This window comes from Anomaloglossus baeobatrachus, chromosome 4 (genome assembly GCF_048569485.1).
Source record: "Anomaloglossus baeobatrachus isolate aAnoBae1 chromosome 4, aAnoBae1.hap1, whole genome shotgun sequence".
NCBI lineage: Eukaryota > Metazoa > Chordata > Amphibia > Anura > Aromobatidae > Anomaloglossus > Anomaloglossus baeobatrachus.
In genome coordinates, this window is record NC_134356.1 from 472,865,910 (window position 1) to 472,884,249 (window position 18,340).

Here is an 18,340-nt window from a genome sequence, read left to right on the forward strand (position 1 = left end):
CGCTCCAGCGATCCCTGCCAGGTCAGGTTGCTGGTGGGATCGCTGGAGTGTCGCAGTGTGACATCTCACCAGCAACCTCCTAGCAACTTACCAGCGATCCCTATCGTTGTTGGGATTGCTGGTAAGTTGTTTAGTGTGACTGGACCTTTAGTGACCCCTAGTGAAGAATTAGAATTAAAGAGAAAGTTCCACACATGGGAATTTCTGGGTGCAAACATGGAGGCATTCCTATGTTCTTAGTGTCTACTAGATATTACAGATTACCAAGCAAGAAAATATTGATTTACTGTTTAAACCCTTCATTCCCCCCAGCCTATTTACACCTTCTTGACCCGGCCATTTTTTACAATTCTGACCAGTGTCATTATATAAGGTTATAACTCTGGAACACTTTAACAAATCCCAGTGATTCTGAGACTGTTTTATCGTGACATATTGTACTTTATCATAGTGATAAATTTAAGACAATACTTTTTGCGTTTATTTGTGAAAATATTGGAAACTTAGCTAAAATTTTGCAATTTTCAAACTTTTAATTTTTAAGCCCTTAAACCAGACCAGAGAGTTTTGCCACACAAAATAGTTACTAAATAACATTTCCCACATGTCTGCTTTACATCGGCACAATTTTTGAAACATAATTTTTTTTTGTTAGGAAGTTAGAAGGGGTCAAAGTTCATCAGCAATTTCTCCTTTTTGCAGCAAAAATATTTTTTAGGGACCACATCAATTTGAGGTAACTTTGAGAGACCGAGGTGACAGAAAACACGCAAAAGTGACCCCATTCTAAAAACTGCACCCCTCACACTGCTCAAAACCATATCCAAGAAGTTTATGAACCATTTAGCTACTTCACAGGACCTAAAGCAATGTGGAAAGAAAGGATGACTATTTTTCTTTTTTTCACCACAAAAATGTTATTTTTGCCCCAAATTTAGCATTTTCTCAAGGGCAATAAAAGAAAATTCACCATACAATTTGTTGTACAATTTCTCTTGAGTACTACCAAGTTCATTCACCGTGACAGAACATTCTTCAAACAACCATTGACAACCTCATTAAAGGAAAAGTGTGTAATTGCCTGTATTTCTGCATGTGGCACTCATACTTGATACTGATTAGCTCAAGATGTTTTGAAAATCTATTTTCCATGTTTTCTTTTTTTGCATATCATCAACATTCCTATCCATCTCGTAATTTCCATAATTCTACGACTTTTCCTTCTTGATGACGTTTTTTTCTTTGTGCCATAATTTCAATGTTGAAAAGTACATAAAAATTGTTTAAAAGAACTGAAGTCCTCCTTTTAATGGCTAACTGAAAACTATCTCTACTGGCTAACACTGTACAAGGATATATTTTACCTGTATCGAGAAGTATATAAAGAATGTTACTATGTGGCCACCCAGTGGTTGTGATGTGCATTGCAGCCTGTCAAGGCTTTTACAACCATTTCATGATATTGGACTGGATTTGTTTGTGACAAATTGGAGTCATTACCAAATTCAAGATTAGGAATGGGTCACATCTGGAATCAAGAAGATTTCTATCAACTGAGCGCAAACAGATCTTGAAATGAGACCTGCTGCCTGATTCAGAGCTATGGGCAACCTCTCTACTTTTAGTTTGTACAAGATTATAAAACACTCTGCTCATTATTTTAATATCTGTACATTTGTTTCAATCTAACATTAGACCATGTAATGGATGGAATTTAGGGATTTTCTCTGGAGAGATATTGATAGCATATCTCTAGGGTTGTGACATTACTAAAACATAATAGTAACTGTTGAAGGAAAGTATTGGGCCACTTTGTCTTCATTTGGCTCCTCTTGCATTTCTAAGGAGGCCACATTGATAATCTATAAATCTGTTGGCATGGCTTAGCTGCGGCACATGGCTAACTTAGCATCACTGCCACGCTCTGCCTTCATTGTGTCTCCTGACATTACTCTAACATTTACCTTCAAGAAATCTTTCTACTCTTCAGTTAAAGGATCTGATTTCATTTTCTAGGAAACACTCTGAAGTGTGAGCTGACATGTCGGGCGATGGGCTACAGATTCTACGTAAGGCAAGCTGAAAAAGTGATAGATGGAACAGCGTGTGACCACAACGGGACGGCAGTGTGTGTATCCGGCCAGTGCAAAGTAAGTGAGAATTTATTCTATTTATTACGCTGAGAACTTCCTATGTTTGTAATTTATTGTTAAAGATTTTTCTTTCTGGACTGTAGCCTATTCAAATGGGCATTGTTGTAAGTTATAAGTGATCCTTTATGGGGTTGATGTAAGAGGCACATATTATTCTATAGTTATAAATTACCTAAAGCTACATCATTGTGGCTTCATTTCCTAGCACTGTCAATTTGGGCATTAAAGTGGTTGTCCATGACCCTGACTCAGTTACTGGTGTTGCCATAAATACTTAAGATCCTAAATAACCCCATATATCTTTACTGCCAAGTTTCTTATTGTTTTTTACTTCACTCCCTTTGCCCTGGCGCCAGCTCTGTTATGATTGCGTCCATTTCAGAATCCTCTGCTTTCTTCTTCCTATGTTTCCCATCAATCCTTGTGTTGGGCTGCAAGCCATCAGTGAGCACTGATGTAACTCCGCCTACTCCCCTCCCACTCCTCCCCTAGAGTCACACCCAGGCCCAGCACAATCTCCTGTACAGGACTCTGCAGGGAATAGAAGTAATACACAAAGCACCATTACACCAGCCTGGAAAATAAAGATTATCACCTAGTCCTACTTACTGACATGGATGATTGGATTCATCAATGGATGTGCAGAGATCTGAATGTATTCACATTCTAAAGGGAATACAGCAGCATGTATATGTGGCGCCCCTGACCTGGTCAGGCACCACTGAGTACTGCACCCATGCTGGGGACAGTACAATACAGGTAATCCAGAAGGCTGACCGGGGTGTGGAACACAGGCGCATAGTGATCAGGTCTCACACATGTACCCATGAGAGGACCCCTGGGGATCCCAGGAGGGGGAAAAGCCTTCACCTTCACTGGAATAGTGGAGGGGGCCAAAAGCCTCCATCTCCTCTCAAGGGGTGTGGTAAGAGAGTCTGGTTGCTAGGTGGCGTAGGCAGGCACAAAAGGGAAAAGAGAAGGAGGAGTAAACAGTCTAGAGTCTGCAGCAGAGTGTGGAGGAGTGAGGAGCATGAAGTGGAGCTCTGACAGGAGCAGCAGTGAAGGTCCCAGATGTGAGCCGGTTCAGAGCAGAGTCCAGGGAGCTCTGAGGAGAGCTGACCCCTTCCCCTGGGCTGCTGTAGTCTGACAGCGTCCGCGCAGTGGCTACCGACGGGGGAGAACGGTCAACTAGGAGTGCTACCCGAAACCCATCTCAGCTAGAGAGAAGAGCACGGAGTGGGAAGTAAGGAGACTGCTGGAGAGTACCAGGCCCAAACGGGCGGCAGATCCCGAAGCGGAGATAGATCCAGCTTTCTTTTGCTAAACCTGCCGGTGTGGGGCTCTCAAAGCCCACGCCACAACACCACAAAAGCCGCAGCCACGTAGCCACAGTTAGGGCCCATAGGTCACAGGAGGCAAGCAGCTGGAGTGGCCTGGTCCAGGCGACAAGCAAACGGCAAACGAAGGGGAGAGAGGCTTCAGCAACTTCCCTGGGTGACCCCCATAGGGACTCAAAGTCGGGGTTACCCCAAACCACCAAGGGCTAAGGAAGGCGAGTTAGTAGTCACCCTCACAAGTCAGCCTGAAGGACACCTGGTTCCCATCTGGTTCATCCCAGCTACGCCCGGGTTACTCACCCTGCCACCTGAAGTGAGTAAAAACCCTGAAAGACATTCTGCCTGTGTGGAGTTATTCTGCGCCTTGTGGTACTACGCACCTACACAGGGCCCTGGGGCTTGCCTCACTCTCAGGAGGCTATTCCAACTAACTGCACTCACCATCAGCCCCAGGCGCCCCTCAACCTGCAGTGGCGGTCCCTATTGGCCGCAATACTGAGAGTGGCGTCACGACAAGAAGAAGATCTCCTACCTGTGACCAGATCCAGCTGAGTGGAGTCCCTGAAGGTAATGCACCGACACAACACCTGTGGGGCTTCACATCTGGCGTCACGAACAGGATAAGGACTAGACCTGTTGAGACAGGTGACCATGTGCCTGGGCGGTCCGCTTGAAAAATTGGAAGCGCCGCCATATTGCCACCATGAAAAGCGCGCTGAAAAACAACAGCAGCCCGCGCTGGAAGAAGTTACCGCCCACGAAGAGGTGTGGCTACCCAGAGATCCCCTGCAGAGTTCTGACCTCGCTTGTGAAGAGAGCGGAAGCGTCCAGAGACGTCGGGACAGAAAGGGAGCCAGAAGCCTGCTGCTGGGAGAGGAGCTGCTGAAAGAGGCAGAGCGGAAACTGAACAGCTTGCTACTAGAGGCAACGGCGAGTCCACTGCTGGGAAATCGTGCAGAAGAGGGCGCAGAAGAAATGGCGTCTGACCGCAGAAACCCAGAACCGGGCTCCGCTGCCTGGTGGTATCGGGAGCTGGCCCAGTTCTGCGACCGACTGGAGACCCGGGTCGTGGAGCAGATCAGGGAAGAACGCATGGAACTTCTGGAGATGGCTGCCGCGGTTCAGGCCTATGAGAGGGGAACCGCACGACGAGTGCCAGACCGGACGGCGACGACTCAGACCCCGATGCTGCCACCGATGGGTGAGTCCAGTATTACCCCTGCCGGCCCGGATGCCCCGACCCCTGCTGCCACGCCCGCGGTCCCTGAAGAGGCGCCCGGCGCGGCGACGCTGAGCCAGGCCGCAGCCACGCCAGGTGCGGCCCGCCAAGCCCAGGCCGCCGCAGCGATGCCCTGCGCGGCCCGCCAAGCCCCGGCCGCCGCAGCGATGCCCTGCTCGGCCCGCCAAGACCCGGCCGCCGCAGCGATGCCCTGCTCGGCCCGCCAAGACCCGGCCGCCGCAGCGATGCCCTGCTCGGCCCGCCAAGCCCCGGCCGCCGCAGCGATGCCCTGCTCGGCCCGCCAAGCCCCGGCCGCCGCAGCGATGCCCTGCTCGGCCCACCAAGACCCGGTCCCTGCAGCGACGCCCAGCCCAGCCTGCACAGATCCCATCGCAGCTGCGATGCCGATCCAGGCCGCCGCCATACAAGGCGCGGCCCGCCAAGACCAGGCCGCCGCCATACAGGGCGCGGCCCGCCAAGACCAGGCCGCCACCATGCCAGGCGCGGCCCGCCAAGAGATTGCATCACCATTTACCCCGGCCTGCAAGGCCAGAGCAGACACCGCTCCCCAGTCCAAAGAGGTCCCTGCTGGAAAGCCCACGCTGGGGGAGGACCCCGCATACTGGCAGCTAAAGGCTGACATGGAAGCCAAGTTTCCACAATGGTTGGTGGACCGGTACATGCTCCCTCCGCATACCCCCAAGAGGATTCCAGCAATCCCTGCAGCAACCACGCCAAAGAGTCCCCCGCCTGGGCCTGCTGAAGAAAGCCCATCCCCAGCACTGCCACCAAAGGAGTGCCAAGAAGAACTAAGGGGGAGGGGAGGCCAGGAAGCTGAGGAGCTGACTCAGGAGCCATCAGCAGCGGATCCATACCCCGAGCCAGAGATGCTGCCGTATTCCCGCTGGGATGAAGAAGACCTGACACCTTCTGCTGAGGAAGATCTGCCCCAAAGCCTCACCTGGGAGCTTGTAAGCTGCACCTCGCAGAATCCAACCCGCAAGATACAGCGCCGCAGTAGAACCCAGTCTTTCCCTGCACCGCCATCCCCAGAGCAGAGAGATGACATCACGGCCAGAGACCTACAAGAAAAAAGGTTCCTGAGAAGAGCCAAAGCACAGGTCCGAGGACCCCTTTGCAGAGGAGTAGTGGAGGACTTCAGCCTCAAGTCAGGATACGGGTTCATCGTAGCACCTGGTATCAAAGAAGGCATTTTTGTCAATAGGAGAGACGTCAGAGCTAATCTGCCCAGAGGACACCCTGGCAGAAACTTAAAAATGGGAGACTCCGTACAGTTCACCATGCATCAAGGAGAAAGAGGGTGGTATGCGCTAGATGTAGTGCCATGTCCCAAAGAAGAAGAAAGAAAAGACAAAGGACCTACTGACGAGACAACTACAGATGAGGAAAAAGGTCAAGAAACCAACAGGTGCCGCAGCCCTACAGGCCCAAGCCCTGGTGAAGAGGAGTCTGCATAAGTTCAAGTAAAGTAAGCAAGTTTTGACCAGTTGGAAAGTTTGTTTTGCAACGTTTTAAAAGTTCAAGTATGTGCCCACATAAACTCATGTGAGAAATGAACCTTAAGGCTATGAACTGGCTATAGCCACAAACTCTCGCAGTGTAAATAGTTACACCAGAGGGCACCACCACCACCAGAGTCAGCCTGTTTAGGGGCTTGGCTCGTCTGCAACCAGGAGGAGCCCGTCCGTATATAGGGCCTTGGCTCACCTGCGACCAGAGAGCATGCCTGTTTATGGGGCCTGGCTCTCCACCACAAAGAGGGTACCTGGTCAGCACCAACTGTGGAGGCCGCCTCTACATCCTGCCAGAAGTGGCTGAAGGCGCGGCCAACGTGAGAGGGTTTTGGGTGGGTTAACGGACTTGTGGGTGGAGGGTGGTGATGTATGGTACCTGGTGCTTTTAAAATGTTTTACATGTTTTAATGTTTTATGCATTGTAAAATGTTGTCTTGCAGCCCGAGGACGTGCTGGTGATAACTAAGGGGGAATGTGGCGCCCCTGACCTGGTCAGGCACCACTGAGTACTGCACCCATGCTGGGGACAGTACAATACAGGTAATCCAGAAGGCTGACCGGGGTGTGGAACACAGGCGCATAGTGATCAGGTCTCACACATGTACCCATGAGAGGACCCCTGGGGATCCCAGGAGGGGGAAAAGCCTTCACCTTCACTGGAATAGTGGAGGGGGCCAAAAGCCTCCATCTCCTCTCAAGGGGTGTGGTAAGAGAGTCTGGTTGCTAGGTGGCGTAGGCAGGCACAAAAGGGAAAAGAGAAGGAGGAGTAAACAGTCTAGAGTCTGCAGCAGAGTGTGGAGGAGTGAGGAGCATGAAGTGGAGCTCTGACAGGAGCAGCAGTGAAGGTCCCAGATGTGAGCCGGTTCAGAGCAGAGTCCAGGGAGCTCTGAGGAGAGCTGACCCCTTCCCCTGGGCTGCTGTAGTCTGACAGCGTCCGCGCAGTGGCTACCGACGGGGGAGAACGGTCAACTAGGAGTGCTACCCGAAACCCATCTCAGCTAGAGAGAAGAGCACGGAGTGGGAAGTAAGGAGACTGCTGGAGAGTACCAGGCCCAAACGGGCGGCAGATCCCGAAGCGGAGATAGATCCAGCTTTCTTTTGCTAAACCTGCCGGTGTGGGGCTCTCAAAGCCCACGCCACAACACCACAAAAGCCGCAGCCACGTAGCCACAGTTAGGGCCCATAGGTCACAGGAGGCAAGCAGCTGGAGTGGCCTGGTCCAGGTGACAAGCAAACGGCAAACGAAGGGGAGAGAGGCTTCAGCAACTTCCCTGGGTGACCCCCATAGGGACTCAAAGTCGGGGTTACCCCAAACCACCAAGGGCTAAGGAAGGCGAGTTAGTAGTCACCCTCACAAGTCAGCCTGAAGGACACCTGGTTCCCATCTGGTTCATCCCAGCTACGCCCGGGTTACTCACCCTGCCACCTGAAGTGAGTAAAAACCCTGAAAGACATTCTGCCTGTGTGGAGTTATTCTGCGCCTTGTGGTACTACGCACCTACACAGGGCCCTGGGGCTTGCCTCACTCTCAGGAGGCTATTCCAACTAACTGCACTCACCATCAGCCCCAGGCGCCCCTCAACCTGCAGTGGCGGTCCCTATTGGCCGCAATACTGAGAGTGGCGTCACGACAAGAAGAAGATCTCCTACCTGTGACCAGATCCAGCTGAGTGGAGTCCCTGAAGGTAATGCACCGACACAACACCTGTGGGGCTTCACATATATACAGTACATCAATACATACACTGCTTAATATATACTGATTCCACGGAGAGCTGTGTCTGCAGCAGCAACATATGCAAAAAACTGAGTAATCTCTGCTAAATGCAATCCCACCCATCTTGTGTTAAGCCCTGCCCACTTGTATGTGGCAAACTCCTCCCACACATCAGTTTTCAGAGCCTGAAAATGAGGGAAAATCTAACATGACATCACAGAAAGGAGGAGATTCTCAGCCAGGGATCATATGACCAACAGAATCACTTGTCTACATCCATGGACCAGAGTTGCATCTTAGGCTCTATTCACATTTGTCAGAGCTCCATTTCTAGCAGGTTCTTTTGCATACAGGACTATTGTCCCTGTGAATGGAAAGTTCTGGAGAATATAATGAATCCTATTTAAACTCAATGTAGTCTGTCTTGTATTGTATTATCTTGTTGTGCCACGGATCCGCACCAGAAATATGGCTTCGGTCATAAATGAAATCCGCAACACAGGTGTAAACAAAGCCATATTGGCTTTTAAACCTTTATTTAGCATCAGCTAAAAAATATTCCAACCATTAATAAAAAAAAACACAATTATTATACAATGTGAAAATAATTTCCTAGCTGCCCGTACACTCTCTATGAATATACAATACTGTTAGAAGGAAGCCCAGTAGTTTTAGGGAGTTCTGGCAAGTAGTGTTGGATTTGACCTGCCTGTTACACTCATTAGATATTTTGTTTTAATTCTATTCATGTTAATCATAATTTTATTTGATATTTGTACAATTTTTTTTGATGCTGTAAATCTGTATTGTTTATGTATTGATATTATTCAATATTCAGTACTTAAATCTTAACTTACCATGAGAGATATATCTATCATCTGTCTCGATATATCGGTCGTCTCTTCCAATATATTCGTCATCTGTCCCATTATATTTATTGGGCGGGTTCGGAACCCTTTATGCCCAAATGATTAGCAGCAGAAGCCTGACTGATGGACAGAGATGGGATTTTACTGAAACTGCGGGGACTGGTGAGAACAATTTTCAGTTTAAGCCTTTAGCTGCTGTGTTCAATATTAACTGTAGTAGCTAAGCGATTAGACAGACAAAGGGATTGCTGTTTTTCATTCCTCCATAGCAGAAAAATAAAACAGAAAGTTCTAAAATTAAAGTCACACGTACCCGAAAAAGATAACAAGTAAACACATCAACTCGTCCTGAAGAATAAGCCCTCACACAGCTCTGTTGATGGAAAAAATAGTCTCAGAATATGGTGCACAAACAAATTTTTTGTTTTAATTAATTTTATTGTACAAAAAATAAGAAAAAACAAAACCTGTGTAAATTTTGTATCACTACAATCATACTGAGCCATAGACTAAAGATAAAATGTCAGTTGGAAATGTATTTGGAGCATTATATGGCTCATAAGCCTCCTCACTCAGGCATGCTAGTGTGTCACTCTAAACAAGGAGATTCGTTACCCTTTTGATACCAGTCATAACCTTCTCCTATAGCCAAATCAGATCTCATACTTTTGCATTGATATGGAGCACTACCCCAAAACACCATGTCTGCAAATTGAGATTCTGGTTTGGCTTTTATCTTAAGTCATACGGCCACGCTCGTTAAAGGATCGATATTGAATTTTAGGATTTCTACACAGTAATAAAAGAAAATTCAAGACCAAATAGATATGAATCATGATCTTTATTTGACTAAATGTTTCACAGATTATTCTCCTTCTTCAGGACCAAAAATTGCATCAAAAAGCACATTGTGATTTTTGGTCCTGAAAAAGTAGATTAATCTGTGAAACGCGTAGGCATAGACAAATAAAGATCATGATTCCCGTCCATTTGGTTTTGGATTTTCTTCTATGGCAGCGCGGCGTTTAATCCTTTCCTTGATCTGCACCTATCATCAGGCCTAAAAACATGTGAATGTCCATTGTAGCATTATATGTGAATATATTTTGAACCCCTTTATAGTGTTTGTGATACTGTGCTTTCCCAAAACATTTATTAATTCAAACTCCTTCATCTGTCATACCAGAATTTTTTTCTAAAAGGGCATTGTAATTTCTGTGAATGTCAGTGAGAAACGCTAACAAAATCTCTAGCACATGCTAAATTTCTGCATTTCCACATTTTGGCCTTTTGTATAGTAAATGTATGTTGCACTAATATGAGCTATTTGTCAATCACAACCATTATTTATTGACCTATGTTTACATCCAAGTGAGGAATTGTTGGAATTACCCATATGATATGGTATCTAGATTAAATGTGCAAACAGTGGAAATATCTAATGAAATCTATAAAAAAAAAGTGGGCATGAATACATAGTGAGTGTGACATGTTGTTGCTTTTACCTCTATTTCCTTTATTATAACATTTTACTACTTTTTTTTTCCCTAAACTCCTATAGTTTATATTTTCTAAACCTGACATTTGCCTCTGTCACATGTGGGTCCTGTCACTGCCATTATTTTTATTTTTTTTGTTCCCATAGCGAAACAAAAATTTAGTTATAATGGTGCCAATATCAACAAAGCCATAAATGTATATTATTATATTACATATAGGTAGTTATACTAAATTAGTAAAGTTTCTTTTTGCAAAGATTTCAAAACTTACTGGGATTTAAAGATGTGCTGTTCAATTTCTTTGGAGGAAGACCAAAGAAATGGGCAACATTGAGGACCATAGACAAAGTAGCTGGTAAGGGAAACTTTGTGTAGCAGATGAAAGACATATCATGCTTACTTCACTTAGAAATTGGAAGATGCTCAGCCGTGCCTTAACTTCCGAACTAGGAGCAACCAGTGGGACCCTGCTGCATTCTACTGTTTGGACAATTCTGGCCAGAAGTTGTTTTCATGGAAGAATTATGGCCAAAAAGCCAAACCTTTCACATGGAGAGAAAGCCAGGCGATTCAGCTATGCACAAAACAAAGGAACTGGGAGGGTATGGGGGGAAGGGGGGCAGAAAAAATGGCAGCAAGGGATCTAAACTATTTAGCTAATATTTGAAATATTTGTTTCTGATCAAAAGCAGCTTGTTCACTTAAGATCTGAAGAGTGGTATAGTAATGAGAGCTAATATCATTGGCAACAATCTTCAGAGAAACAAGGAGTCCTGAAAGTGATGATATGCCCACCATAGAGCACTGACCTCAACATCATTGAGTCTGTGTGGGATGACATAAAGAGACAGAAGGAATTCCACAAGCTTATATCCACAGAAGATGTGTGGTTGGTTCAACAAGATGTTTGGAGCAACCTCTGTGCAGAGTTCCTTCAAAAACTATGTGCAAATGTACCTAGAAGAATTAATGTTGTTTGGTAGGCAAAGGTTAGTTACCCAAAATATTGATTTTATTTAACTATCTACTATTCCTGGATAATCCTTTTAAATCTGCATAAAACTGATGCTAAATTCCATGAGATAAGTTATCTCATGTCAAAGTATATGTACTGTAGTATAGAGAGAGACAGGAGTCCCTTGAGGGAAAGCAATAATGGGTAAGAGGAGGAGGTTGTGTCGGTGACACTGAATGTTTGGTTGGAAAGTCTGAGGAGATTTAGGAAAAGGCAATGTCTGTGATTCTATAGTATGAAAACATTTTAATGGGAAGGATCTGTGCTTTCCTTAACTATAAATTAGCAAAAACATTTGTACATGCCCTCATAATCTCCCACCTTGACTACTGCAACCTCCTGCTCTCTGGCCTCCCTTCCAACACTCTTGCACCCCTCCAATCTATCCTAAACTATGCGGCCAGCTTAATCCACCTCTCTCCTTGCTTTTCCCCAGCCTCGCTACTCTGCCAATCCCTTCACTGACTTCCCATTGCCCAAAGACTCCAGTTCAAAACTTTAACCATGACATACAAAGCCATCCACAACCTGTCTCCTCATTACATCTGTGACCTAGTCTCCCGGTACCTACCTGCACGCAACCTCAGATCCTCACAAGATCTCCTTCTCTATTCCTCTCTTATATCCTCTTCCCACGAATGCATACAAGATTTCTCCCGTGCCTCCCCCATACTCTGGAATGCTCTACCCCAACATATCAGGCTCTCTCCTACCGTGGAAAGCTTCAAGAGGAACCTGAAGACCCACCTCTTCCAACAAGGCTACAACCTACAATAACCCTCAGTCCAGTACATCACTGCGCAACCAGCTCTGTCCTCACGTCCTCACATACTGTACCCTCACCCATCCCCTGTCGACTATGAGCCCTCGAGGGCAGGGTCCTCTCTCCTACGGTAACAGTCTGTTTTGTACTGTTAATTATTATTGTACTAGTTTTTATGTATACCCTTTTCACTTGTAAAGTGCCATAGAATAAACGGCGCTATAATAATAAAAAATAATACTAATAATAATCGTCAGCTGTGTTCTAGGCAGAGTATAGATTCAGAAGGGGACAAAGTAATTTGGTAGTTTAGTGAAGATTAGTGACTTATTGACTTTCTTATGGCTGCTTCAATAGAGTAAAGGAGTTGGAGCCAGTTTGTAATGGATTAAAGAGCATTAGATGAGAGGTGGGAGTTTTGAGGCAAATTGAATTAGAGTAATGGGACTGTAACTGTAAAAAGTTAATGTTTTGAAGTATGACTTTTTAAGGATAGATGTGATTGTTGCATGTTAAAATGAAGGGAAGAGGGTAGTAGTTTGTCATAGATAAAAGAGATGGGTTTGAGCTAGAGCAAACAAATCAGATTATGAATAAGGTGGGTTGGAATTTTTTCAACAGGTGGGGATGTATGAATTGGAGAATAAGATGCAAAGCTTTTTGTTAATGTTGGTGGAAAAGCTTGTTATATAGGGAAGAGCACTGGGCAGATGTGTGTGTGTGTGTGTAAGGTGTTGTATAGGTGTGTGTGTAAGGCCTTATGTAAATGTGGCGCCCTGGACTAGCCAGGTCATCACAGATAACACTCACACACCCCCACCCCCATTAGACAGTGACACCAGCCAAACAAAAACCCTTGTTGCCTCCCTCCAGAGTCTGATGTCCACACCAGGTGGGGTGGAGCCAAGCGGTTGGCCCCACCCACCGAGGAGTTCACAGGCCTGGAGGCGGGAAAAGTGTCAGAACAGTTTAGGAGTTTGAAGTGAGAGGAGCAAGCACTTGGGTTTCTGGGTTTGTGGCCCAGGCACTGACAGCAAGGTTGGCAGACGGTGGTGGCCGTCTGCAGGAGTGGTGAAGCAACGCGGAACCGTAGGACCGGGGTCAGGCGTTGGCCCGCCGGTACCGACCGGGGAGCGAAGTGAAGCCAGCACACACAGGCAGGGCCATCGGACCCCGACCAGGCTTGGAGCCACCGACAATAGTCAAAGCTGAGTGTGACTGGAACCCCAGGGGTTTCCTAACAGCCAAAGACCCGATAGAAGGCAACCGCCTACACCGTGAGGGTAAACAGCTACCGCCTAAGGCTAGAGACCCAAGGGCCAGCGCCTGCGGGCAAACGGGCTCCTCCGGCATCCATACACTGGGGAATGGACTACCGTTGGGGATCCATAGTAGTCAATCAAGTACATCAAGGTGCTGGGAAAGACAGCCGCCATCACCTGTCCAGGGAGAGACACTGCAGCCGACTGCGGGACCCGTTCATCCAGCCATTTGGTTTACCGAGGACTTTGTGCATCTCTTACTGAGTGAGTACACCCGTGCCATCCAGCACCGTGCCGCGCTGTCCCTGCAACCCTGCACCTCACCAACCCAGCCTCCCCGTCACATCACTGGGCATCGGGACCACCGACCCCTACCCACGGAGGGCGGAAACCACATCCCAGCTGCTCCCTACCATCGCTCCTGGGATCCCTGTCACCAGCAGCGGTGGTGCCCATCTTCACCACGACCCGTGGGTGGCGTCACGGACTAAATCCCCCAAACCAACCACCCTTTTCACTCATGGGCGAGGAGTGCCGCTCGAGTCCTCGGATCCGGCCCACCGCTCGAGCCACCGAGCAGCAGCCGCAGCAGCGCCGGACCCGAGCGTTAGCGAGCGCGCAACGGCGTCGTCCTCCCTGCCCGCGACATAAACTACCATATACCTGGGCCATTTTATCTCAGATCTGGTCAATCTTATAGTTACAATATATGAAAAAGCACTCCGCCAAGATCAAAATGGGGGATGGAGTAAGGCTATGTCTGCACGTTGCTTTTTACCTGCTTTTTTGCTGCTTTTTCAACTGCAGCGCTTAATGCCAAAATGGTTGTGTTCTGCTTTTCAAGCAAAGTCTATGGGAATTTGGGTTTCTTGTCCGCACTATGCAGTTCAAACTGCAGCCTTTCTGTTGCAGAACTTTGGTCAAAAACTCAGCTTTGCAGTGCAAAACCCAAATGGCAGAAACAACTGATGTGTCAATTGTTTTTGCCATTTGGGTTTTGCACTGCAAAGCTGAGTTTTTGACCAAAGTTCTGCAACAAAAAGGCTGCAGTTTGAACTGCATAGTGCGGACAAGAAACCCAAATTCCCATAGACTTTGCTTGAAAAGCAGAACACAACCATTTTGGCATTAAACGCTGCAGTTGAAAAAGCAGCAAAAAGCAGGTAAAAAGCAACGTGCGGACATAGCCTAAAAGGCACATGCTAAATAATAGTTTAATGTTTATGGGACAGGGAAAACTTTATTGTAAAGAAGTATCTCTATTCATTAGAAGAGAGTGGAGATTTGAAATTGACAACTGCTTGTTTCCATTTATCAATGTTTTCCTTGAGGGTAGTTTTCTTCTTTCTAATGTCATTCTGCAACCTTGAAAGCTTCCATGAACTTTTCCAACAGTGTTGTGTGTAGAGTTGCAATTTTATAGAAACAGTGATTTTTTTTCTATAATGAAATGAAGATATGGTTAAGATGGTAAAAGATATAATCAGAGATTGTGTGAGTACCAAAAGGTTCATTCTCATTATAAGGAACTGAGGGTGTCAGTTAAAAAAAAAAGAAATTATCAGTAAATTGTGATCCGATGGGGGAGTAGTTAGTTTAAGGTTAGATAGGGAATTGAAGCATGTAAATATAAAGTTTACTGTGTGGTCATCTTTGTGAGATGCCGAAAGAAGAAGCAAGTAAGCATATGGAGGCAGCTAGATGGTATGTATTAATTGGGATGTTGAACTCACTAAACTGATGGTAGCGATATTATTTGAAAGGACATTAAAGAGTCAGGATCTGTCGGTCAGCGAATGATGACCATTCGGAGATTGAAGAGACGTTAGACACTAACTGTACTTCAAAAGAAAGGAGGGTGGTGGACATCAGAGGTGGAGTTGAACTAAAGGAGCAATTCTCAGATAACAGAATGAAGATTCCTCCTCCATGTCTCCATGTGGGGAGTATTGGTAAAGGGAAGGTTGCCAAAAGAAAGTGCTACAAGTGAAATTGTTTAAGAGGGTTTCGAAAAGGTGGGTTATGAGAAATTATAAGGTTACAAGTGTAATTTATCTTTCTATTAGTCTGAGATTAATTTATTTTTATATTCAATTCCAAATCACCTGCATGACCCTCAGTTGATCGTGATGGACCTTTGTCTTTTATCAACCGTATTAAGTATGTAATGCTAAAACCTCTTTCACCACAAGTACTACTACATACGGTCTTAACTCTTCAGTTCATTTTTAAACATTATACAGAGGAAAGAAAAGTGCCATTCTGAAACAATAAAACATATATGAACAAAATAATCTGAGCCAAATGTATCACCTGTTATGAATAAAAAAAAAGTAAAATGTGGATATAAATTTTAACTTCAAAATTAGATTTGTATAAAACAATTTTACTGTTAGTTTCAATATTTAGTAATTCTTGATATTTTATTATTACTAGTTAATTATTATTATTTTTTAATATAGCACCATTTATTCCATAGCGATTTACAAGTGAAAGAGGGTATATGTACAACAATCATTAACAATACAAAACAGACTGGTATAGGAGGAGAGAGGACCCTGCCCGCGAGGGCTCACAGTGTACAGGGCAGTGGTGTACTGGACTGAGGGTTATTGTAGGTTGTAGGTTGTAGGCTGTAGGCTTGTCGGGCTTGTCGGAAGAGGTGGGTCTTCAGGTTCCTCTTGAAGCTTTCCATGGTAGAGGAGAGTCTGATATGCTGAGGTAGAGCATTCCAGAGTATGGGGGAGGCACGGGAGAAATCTTGTATAATATCTTAGACACATTGCACATTGTTCCTTAATTCACTGTTTTGCTAATCTTTATATAGTTTGAAATAAGATGGCATCGATAGGGACAGGACAACACTGATTTTATAATAAATTGGCAGGAATTGTGGTTGTAAGCACTGAAGAAATGACTTGTAAAGGTTTTTGTGCTGTATTTTTCAGGATTACCAAGCTTCAAATATTCCTGTTTGTGGTATTGGTGGTTTTCCAAGCACCTTAATAATTCACTGTTAAACTGTTACCAGTAATGGGCAATAATATCATTCTGTTATTAGAACAGTTTTGCCAAGTGCAACCATTAGTAAAATGTTCTTCTCTTGGTCATCAGATAACATCATATTCGTTTTAGAATATATTTTCTCAATAATGTTTAAGTATCGGTTTGTTAAATTAACTTAATCATTAACAATTGCCCAGAATGTTATTTATCTTGTGGTTATTATATACAGTTTCTTGACGCCAGGCTTCCCATATATTTGTTTCTCCAATGGGAAATTATCCATAAAAGTTAGATATGGAATAGAGTTAGGTAAATATAAGTAAAGATGAGCGGCCTTGCCCATATTGGTTCGGAAACAGTGATTGGCAGTTTGTCTCCTCCCACATACAGCCAGCCATGCGCAGATTACTTTCAGGGTAGAGGGGGCGGGCTTTTTCAAATTTTTGGGGGGGTCGCACACTACATGTGATCACACTGTTGTTACCCCAAGTGCAAACTGTTCAAACACTGCAAGCAGCTCACACACGGCTGAGCACCAAGCGTACCTGAGCACAGTGTTGGTCGTGCAAGTTAAATTCGCACGTAAAGCATCCCAACTCTGAAACCTATGTTTTTAAGTTGGTGTTTGGTTCGAAAACCAAACCTCAGGTTCACTCTTCTCTAAATATAAGGACTAGTGCATGGCCTTCCATATGAGTAGCTTTGAAGCATCGTGTGAGACAAGAGGAGCAAGTGGGAAAAGTTTGGGGGCAGTTGAATGGCATTTGATTGAGATGTTGAAGTCAGCCATGACGATGGTGGAATGTGAGTTGCATACAAATATAGGAACCAATTAGTGAAGTGGTCATAAAAAGTGAAACAGGTGGATGGTAAATAATTGCCACTTAGAGGTTGAAGGGAAGGCCAAGACAGAATGTACTTCAAAATGAGTGAGGGTGAAGGACAATAGAGGTGGACATGAAATGAAAGAAAAGTTATCTGATGAGACAATGCTGTCTTCTCCACCATGTCTCTTTGAGAGCCAGAGCGAGGCTCTCATAGAGTTGTATGGAATTGTGACCTCCAGCAAATATGGAGTTCCTGGCAGGTTACAAATTACTGGAGACCGACTGGAGTGGCGGTGATAGAAGATGAAGATGGCAGCAGATGAGTATCACACAGGGCTCAGAGGACTTACTTTTAAAGCACCACTCCAGTGGTGCAATATAAAAAAAAGCTTGAGTGGTGCTATAACTCTGTATCCATTGCTGTAACATTCTCCCTGAGAGCTTTATTGTTAGCTCATTCTTCAGTATGCTGTGTACTGTGATTAATATAAAATATCCCAAAATGTGTCCTTATCTTTTACACACTAATGGGGCTTTCACATGCTTCTGAAATATAGAAGTGAACCCTAGCTGTGTGGAGGCCAAAACCCTCTTAGGAACAATTCAATGTTGGTAATATGAATCAAAATAATGTAATTAGTTTTCAGAGAGAACGTTTTAAGGAAAGCTATTTTTTATATTAACACCACCTAGTACTAATTGGATTGATGTCTAGATTTACTTTGAATAGGCACACTCTTTAATTCTAATGTAATGTCACCTTCGCAAACAATCCAGAAATGAGCACTGAATCCACAATGTGTGCCCGTGCCACCATTTATCATGGAAAAAAATGGCTGCTATGATGGGACAATGTGAGGAGTTCAGCCATACACAAGAAAAATAGCATTAATATGTCTTGAGAGGCAGAATAAACAGCCATTACTATAACTTTAGCAGCATCACATAAATACATTGAATAAGAAAAATTGCAGAGGGAATTGGGCGTTCAGGTAGTGTTCATATATCTGCCTGAGTTACATGCACGGCTAGGTAATTTTAGCATCACCAGATATATTTCTGCATGATCTCTATGTCTGCAAAACTAATCCGGTTGTATTTAGCCGTTCCTTCTTTTTCCCGTGGTATTACATCATCT

General features: G+C 45.1%; 1 protein-coding gene across 1 annotated transcript in view; it reads left to right on the top strand.

The window, feature by feature from the left end:
* The window catches only part of THSD4 (thrombospondin type 1 domain containing 4), a 1,079,410-nt gene that overhangs the window by 529,736 nt on the left and 531,334 nt on the right, over positions 1-18,340 (top strand). The window contains exon 7 of the mRNA XM_075345712.1: positions 2,017-2,150. Coding sequence (XP_075201827.1) covers positions 2,017-2,150 — 134 coding nt within the window. The remainder of the gene's footprint in view (positions 1-2,016; positions 2,151-18,340) is intronic.